The sequence below is a fragment of the Eriocheir sinensis genome, chromosome 65 (assembly GCF_024679095.1).
Source record: "Eriocheir sinensis breed Jianghai 21 chromosome 65, ASM2467909v1, whole genome shotgun sequence".
In the NCBI taxonomy this organism is placed as follows: domain Eukaryota; kingdom Metazoa; phylum Arthropoda; class Malacostraca; order Decapoda; family Varunidae; genus Eriocheir; species Eriocheir sinensis.
Genome location: NC_066573.1, coordinates 9124303 through 9132442, shown reverse-complemented (window position 1 = coordinate 9132442; position 8140 = coordinate 9124303). Strand labels below are relative to the sequence as shown.

Here is an 8140-nt window from a genome sequence, read left to right as displayed (position 1 = left end):
GGAAAGTTACCAAAGAACCAGAATGAAAAAGTAGATCTATTAAAGAGGATCAAACAAAAAAAAAGTATACTGAGAAGACAAATTTAAATGACCAGAAGCAGTTCTTTATAACAAACAAAATTACGTTAAAAATAAAACAGAAATAAAAGAAGAAAAAAAAAAGTTTGTAAATCTTTTAAAATACGGAGTTTCTAAAAGGTTTCATCGCTTTTAATTCTTCCCTTACACATTTAAAATACCAGAAACGGTCCTTTAATAAACCAAACATAATTACGTTAAAAATAAAACAGAAATTAAAGGAGAAAAAAATCGTTCGTGGATCTTTTAAAATATCGAATTTCTAAAAGGCTCTAGACGTTTTTAATTCTTTTCTTTCTTTTCCACAATCTCTCCTTCCCTTCTGTATATTTTCCTTCCCTTCCCTTCCTTTCATTTCTCCTTCCCTTCCCTTCCCTACCATCCCTTCCCTTACCTTTCCTTCCCTTCTGTTTATTTTCCTACCCTTCCCTTCCCTTCCTTTCCCTTCCCTTCCGTTCCCTTCTCCTTCCCTTCCCTTCCCCGCCATCCCTTCCTTTACCTTTCCTTCCCTTCCCTTTCCTCCCCTTTCTGTCCTTTCCCTTCCCTTCCCTTCCTTTCCCTTCCCTTCCGTTCCCTTTTCCTTCCCTTCCCTTCCCTACCATCCCTTCCTTTACCTTTCCTTCCCTTCCCTTTCCTCCCCTTTCTGTCCTTTCCCTTCCCTTCCCTTCCTTTCCCTTCCCTTCCGTTCCCTTTTCCTTCCCTTCCCTTCCCTACCATCCCTTCCTTTACCTTTCCTTCCCTTCCCTTTCCTCCCCTTTCTGTCCTTTCCCTTCCCTTCTCTTCCTCTCCCTTCCCTTCTGTTTTCCCACTAATGAGAAAGCGAAAAATTCAAGTCGTTCTCCATTACACCACAAGGCAAAATCACAACAGTTATTTCATTCTCGTTAACACCATCAAGGTAATATTCATCTCGACACACACGTTAGCATCCTCCACCTCCCTCATCTCGTGTTCACCTTTGTTACCATCTACCAAGCATCCCACCTGCCCTTGTAAGACGACCTCTGATGGGGTGTAAACTGTGTCCTCAGCCTCCTCCCCTCCCCTCCCCTCCTCTGCCCTCTAATGATGTTGCTTTTCCTCCTCCTCTTCATCTCCTTCCTTTTCCTTTTCTTTCTCCTCCTCCCTCTCTTCCTCCTCCTCCTCCTCCTCCTCTGCTCCTAGTGTGAAGAAGAACAAGAACATGAAACAAAGGAACAGGAACATGAATAACAAGAACAACGAGAAAAACATGAAGTAAAAAGAAAAAGAGAAGAATAGGAAACAGGAAAAAGAAAAGAAGAAGAAACAAAAGAGATGATAATGATGAAGAACAAAAAGAACAAGAACAAAAACAAAAACAGGAGCAAGAAAAACAAAAACAGGAAGAGAAAACGACAACAAGAACAAGAAGAGGAAAAAGAGAGAGAGAGAGAGAGAGAGAGAGAGAGAGAGAGAGAGAGAGAGAGAGAGAGAGAGAGAGAGAGACTAATGACATCACGAAGGAAAACAAACCATTTCATACCATTTTCATCGAGAGCGTGTGTGTGTGTGTGTGTGTGAGTGTGTGTGTGGGTGTGTGGGTGTGTGGGGGGGGCGCGTGTGTAGGCGTGTGTGTGTTGGCGGGGGTGAGCTCCTTTTCTTTATTGTCCACTATATTCGTGATTTTTTTTTTTTGTATTTCAATAATTAAGTTATAATGTAAGTATATAAATAACGCAATATGAAATAAATGCGTATATATTTTTTTCCCACCGCGATGAAGCAAAGAGAGACAGACAACAAACAGAGAGAAAGAGAAAACACATATACACGTGCAACATTCATAAGCAGATTACAACATGAAAAAAAAAACGCACAATACTGAAAATAAGGCGGAGAAAAAGCGGAACAGAAAATAATACAAAAAACATCCATAGTTAATTAGTTTTGCTCCGAACATGAAAAAAAAAGGACTAAACCGGGAATCTGGAAACGATGCATGAGCCGAAACAACAAAAATAGGCGAAGATAAAAACTCGCTTCAAACATTACAATGAAAAATGGAAAAAAGGTTCAGTAAATCCCGAACTTCATCTCCCGAGAGTCGAGGAATCGGACCCAGGAATCAATATCGGTTATCGGACCCAACACTAGGCCTGAGAGAGAGAGAGAGAGAGAGAGAGAGAGAGAGAGAGAGAGAGAGAGAGAGAGAGAGAGAGAGAGAGAGAGAGAGAGAGAGAGAGAGAGAGAGAAACAGCACATTAGGTAAGTAACGGGGCTTCGCTAACACCTGGATTCCTTTTAACCAGGTAGGACAAAAGGTGTGTGTGTGTGTGTGTGTGTGTGTGTGTGTGTGTGTGTGAATACTGAATCGGTCAAAATCACGTCTTATACAATTAAACACGCACGAACCCCCAAACTCATACCAATTAAAATGATAAAAAAAAAGATTAAAAAAACAAAAGAATGAAAAATAAACCAATATCCAGAATTTCTAAACCGATCGAGAAAACTATGTAGGCCAGGCGGTAAAACGAATTCGCTATCTACGCAGAACTATTTTTGTTCCGTCGGTGGAAAAAAAAAGATTGTTGAATAAAGTCTAATAAAGGGAATGTTTGCTCCACTCACGTCCATCGCAGGCTCCCGTGACTCAATTTTCTCACGTATACTATTGTTCTTTTTTACCGAAATTGAAACTCAGAAATAAAATGGTCCGGAAACTCTCATCCATCATGTCTGTCTGTATCTCCCTTTCTCTCGTTTTCTCTCTCTCTCTCGATATTTCTATTTATTTTATCTATCTATATATGTCTATCTAACTATCTCTATCTAACTATCTCTATCTCATAATCTGTCCCCTTCTTAATCTCTCTCTATCTATTTATCTATATCTATGAATCTATCTCCATCTCAAATTCTCTCCCTTTCTCTCTCTCTCTCTATCTCTACTTCTATATACCTATCTCTATCCCCAACTATTTATCCATCTATATCTATGAATCTATCTCCATCTCATACTCTATCCCATTCTCTGTATCTATCTACCTCTATATCTATTTATCTATCTATCTATCTACCTATCTATCTATGGTTAGCTCTCTACCTATCTAGCAATCTCTTTCTGATCATCATTTACCTGCAAAGATTTCTCTCAAACAAACATCACGAAACACTGAAATCTGCTGCGCCGCGATAAACAACCTTTCTAATAACAGCTTCGCCAGGCTGTCAAACACACGTAATCCGCGAGGCTTGGTGTGCGTGGCGGCGGGAGCGATACAGAGGGGTTAAGGTCCCTCGCCGCGGGCCACACGACAACTTTTCCTCGTATCTGCCACCCAAACTTTATTTTTTTTCGCAACAGATACAAAAAATGGGATGGAGGTTGATTTCTGGATACGGCGCCTAAATTGTTTCCCGGATTTTGTTGTTGTTGTTGTTGTGACGGATGAGTGGCGAACTTCGTGTGTGAAACTTTTCCCTATTCTCTTCATTAACGTCAAATCAAACTGGGATTATGGTATTGGTTTTTTCTCTACGTGCTTTTTCGTTAAATAATCAAATAAAACAGGCTAGTCGTGATGGTATGAAATATGTTGTAATATTATACCAGGCACATGAGAGAAGATCATTATCCTAAGTGCTTACCTGTCTTACGCGGGGAATGCCGGCGAAGGGATAACTTTTCAGTCCATCTTCCCATTTCCAGCCTTTTCCCAATGGCCACAAATGAAAGCGGTATCGTACTCGAGGTTATCTGATTTTTCAACACTGACGAACATCTGAAAATGGAGAAAAAATTGAAAACATTATGAGAAAAAACACTGGCAAGGAGGCATAAAATGAAGCAAAGATGAGGTTACGTAAATAAGTCTCACTGTCATTGACGTGGAAAATAAAAACAATGGACATAAAGAGTGACAGCCTGGGTAATTAGATATAAAAGTACCAAAGGGGAAGTCGTTCACTAGATGGTGCGATGAAACCGGAATGTATTTTTTTTTTACAACGAAGGAGACAGCTCAAGGGCACACACAAAAAAAGGAGACAATAATAAAAAAAAAGCCCGCTACTCGCTGCTCCTAAAAAAGAATCAAAAGAGGTGCCGAAAGAGAGGTCAATTTCGGGAGGAGAGGTGTCCTGATACCCTGATATGAAACGTTTACAGCGAAACAGAATACTAGTGGCTCAAGGCAGACACGATTGGAAACGTTTTGGAGAGCCCTCTGTCCTGCAGGGGAATGATACAGGTTAATGATTCTGTTGTTTTTTTTTGTTTTTTTTACAACAAAGGAGACAGCTCAAGGGCACAAAAAAGTAAACAATAATAGAATAAAAAAAAGCCCGCTAGTATGGAGCTATTGGGCCATGGAAGGAAAAAATTTGACGGTGTGAAATTTAACGAAGGGGAAAAGCAGTGTAGAAGCTGTTTTTGTTTACTTGTTTGTTTGATGATGATGATGATATATGGTCCCCCTGAAATTCTATATAAAAACAAGCGACCCAGTACGTACACTAAGTGAGAAAAAGGAAAAGAACAAAATCACACGAATATGGTTGTTGCTCATGCAGGCGGTAAGGTAAGTTCATGATATCTTATAGAAACGCAATATATGTGTACAAGAAAACAGATAATCAGATAAAACGAACCAACTCAAAAAGATATCGGGTTTCCACGCAAGAAGTTTTACTGTACCAAAATACACACACAATATTCATACGAGGAAAACCATTTACCCAAAACACACGCCGCCACCCCTCGCTATTGACTCGAATTCGGGCGGTTCATAGCTGTTAGTTTTCATCCTCGCGGGGAGGCCGATAAACGCGCTGCCGGGAAAGCCTGCAGAGGGCAAACAGTGATAGAAGCGTTCCTGGCCACCGTATCACATGTTCAAAGGCGAAGGGAGCTGATGAAGGCCGCGTCGACGAGCAGGGGGAGTTATGGACCACTTCGTGAATTGGATATGAAGTAGATTATCATGGAAAGGACGATTAGCACTTGACACGTTTGCATAATGAGACCGTGAGGAGAGGGGAGCGATGGGAAGCTTGTATCTCTCTCTCTCTCTCTCTCTCACCTACTCACTCACCCACCCACCCACACATTCCCGCATTCCCTCACTTACACCCCCATTCACGCATCCACTCAATCATTCACTCGCTCACTCACTAACTCACCACTCACTCGCTCACTCATTCTCACATACACTCACTCACTCACTCACGCACTCAACTCACTCACACACTCAACTCACTCATACCCTCAACTCACTCATACCCTCAACTCACTCATACCCTCAACTCACTCATACCCTCAACTCACTCATACCCTCAACTCACTCATACCCTCAACTCACTCATACCCTCAACTCACTCATACCCTCAACTCACTCTCACTTTTACTCCCCCTCCCTCAGGTGTTCCCGCCAACGCCATCTTGGAGATGTTCGGCAAAATGTTCTTCAAGTTTTGTCAGGAGTCTGGCTACGACACCATCCTGCAGGTCCTCGGCGCCACCGTCAGCGACTTTCTGCAGGTCAGTGGGGGTCAGGTTGAGTCAGGTCAGGTCAGGGCAGAGCAGGCTGGGTCATATTGGGGCACCTGTACACACCTGCCTCACCTATACAACAGCAACAACTACAACAACAACAACAACACTTTAGTCAGTTAATTACCAGCGCCAGGGTATGTTCGCCAATTAGTGCAAATCATTGCAATTATCCCTCATTTCAGGAAGCAAAACAACTGAATTATTGAGATGCGGGCTGGAAGTGAAATGTTGTCAGACTTTTTTGTATCAGGTCAGTCTATCTTCATCTTTTTTTCTCTCTCTTTTGTGTGTGTGTACAAGGGGAAAGTACTCGTATTCTGCGAGTAATCAGACAAATGCGTCAAAATTTACTATCAGAAATAGCAGCCGTTGTTCCTTATAACTCTAGCCTCCCGAGCAGACGTGTAATTGTCGTGTATAGTACAGGTTCATGAGCTCTTTTTACTGTTGCATAACTTTAGAACAGTGCTGTACCCTATTACGTCAAGAAGGTTTTTTTCAATGAGAAGTATTCAGGAATGTTTTCATGCATACCTTTAAGAAGTATTCGTGTTTCTATTCGAATTAAAACCATTTCAGTGTACTTGAGTTCGTAATCGTGTTCAAATTCATAACTCTTGTATTCACTCCATCTCTGCCCTTCACATTAATCCGTTCGAACAGTATCGCGAAAAGCAGTGAAGAAGCTGTTTTTGTTTACTTGTTTGTTTGTTAGTTGGGTTAGTACTAAATGACATATCTTAGTACGGAAGAGCTTGGAACAGAACCGTAAGAGAATTGAAGCGTGGAAATTAACATATCCATCCCTTTTTTGTGTGTGTGTCATGCACGCTTCCGAAACTCACCCCTACTTCAGCTTTTGATTTTCCAAGTACATTTCTCCCCCCTCCCCCACGCCCCCCAATAAAAACGAGTACTAATTGGATGAGTAGGCTGCGTACAAACTGGCCACTGCACCCTGACCTACACTCCCCTCCCGCAGAACCTGGACGCTCTACACGACCACCTCGCCCTCGTGTACCCCGGCATGAAGGCACCCAGCTTCAGGTGTACGGAGCGGGCCGAAGACGGGGCGCTTATCCTTCACTACTACTCCGACAGGCCAGGGCTGGAGTACATTGTCATCGGCATCGTGAAGGTAAGGAGACTGAGCGATGGTTCCTTTGTGTAGAGTGAGGGAGGTGGAGGAGGAGGAGGAGAAGGGTGAATAAGGATGACAAGAAGCGGTAAGGAGGAAGATAATGATGATTGATAAGAACATTGACAGTAAGAGAAAGATGGATAAGGAGTAATGAGAAGGAGAATAGTGAATAATGATGATAAGGAGTATTAGGGAGGAGGATAATAATGAATAATAAAAACAATGATAATCAGAGAGAAAAGGATATAGAATAATAAGGAGGATAGTGAATAAAATAGATAACAAGAACGATAAAGAATAATAAGGAGGGATAATAAGGATAATAAGGAGATAAGGAGATAAGGATAAGGAAGAGAAGTAAAATAAAAAAATAAAGATGAAAACAACTTAGGCAAATATAAGACCAATCAAGACAAGAGGAAAATGCGTAAGAAAGAGAAAGAGCGGAAGAAAAAAAAGAGAAATATGACGAAGAATGAGAATAAAAACAGGACTGAGAAAAAGGAGGAAGAGGAAGAGGAGGAGGAGGAGGAAAGAAAAACATAGAAGAATCACAAAGAGACGCTAAGAGAAAACCAGTGACAAGGAAAGGGAAAAAAAGCGAAGGAAATGTGAGTGAGGCTGAAAAATGAGCAAAGTTTGAGTATGAAAGGAGGGAGAAAAGAGGAAAATGTGATACAAGAGGAGGAGGAGGAGGAGGAGGAGGAGGAAAAAAGATGACAAGGAGGAGGAGAAAGATGAGGGTGAGGAGGAAGAGGAGGAGGAGGAGGAAGATGAGGGAGGAGGAGGAGAGGAGGAAGAGAGGAGAGAGAGAGAGAGAGAGAGAGAGAGAGAGAGAGAGAGAGAGAGAGAGAAGGAGGTTTAGAGAGAGAGAGAGAGAGAGAGAGAGAGAGAGAGAGAGAGAGAGAGAGAGAGAGAGAGAGAGAGAGAGAGAGAGAGAGAGAGAGAGAGAGAGAGAGAGAGAGAGAGAGAGAGAGAGAGAGAGAGAAAAAAGAGAGAAAAGAAAGAAAAGAGAGAGAAAAGAGAGAAAGGCAGGAGGGAGGGGGAGGGGGGACTCAAGACTTTCCTGGGCCCTACTGACTCACAAACCCCTTATCTCTTATGCACACACACACACACACACACACACACACACACACACACACACACACACACACACACATACAAGCACGCACTCACACAAGTTTTCCTAGTATGATTTTTTCCGTAAACTTCCTGAAGGGTATTTAAATTTCACTACTCGGCGAGATGCAACTCAGAGCCAGTCGCGATTCGTGTATACAGCGAAGAGAGAGGAAGCGAGCTCATTAACGTTACGGATACGGCAGACGAGAGAGTGAATGACGTGCGTGTAAATCCCTGGAAATACAACGTAAATCTTTGCAGGAAGGCTTAATGTTAGT

The 8140-nt window shown here is 42.1% G+C and overlaps 2 protein-coding genes across 3 annotated transcripts in view; one reads left to right on the top strand and one right to left on the bottom strand.

The window, feature by feature from the left end:
* LOC126987605 (guanylate cyclase soluble subunit beta-1-like) overlaps positions 1-8140 on the top strand; it is an 80516-nt gene that overhangs the window by 32239 nt on the left and 40137 nt on the right. For both annotated transcript variants that reach the window (XM_050844726.1, XM_050844725.1), the window contains 2 exons: positions 5463-5581; positions 6579-6734. In XM_050844726.1, coding sequence (XP_050700683.1) covers positions 5489-5581; positions 6579-6734 — 249 coding nt within the window. In that variant the 5' untranslated portion in view covers positions 5463-5488. The remainder of the gene's footprint in view (positions 1-5462; positions 5582-6578; positions 6735-8140) is intronic.
* LOC126987604 (head-specific guanylate cyclase-like) overlaps positions 1-8140 on the bottom strand; it is a 376569-nt gene that overhangs the window by 329314 nt on the left and 39115 nt on the right. The window contains exon 2 of the mRNA XM_050844723.1: positions 3691-3824. The gene's annotated coding sequence lies outside the window, so the exon portion shown is untranslated. The remainder of the gene's footprint in view (positions 1-3690; positions 3825-8140) is intronic.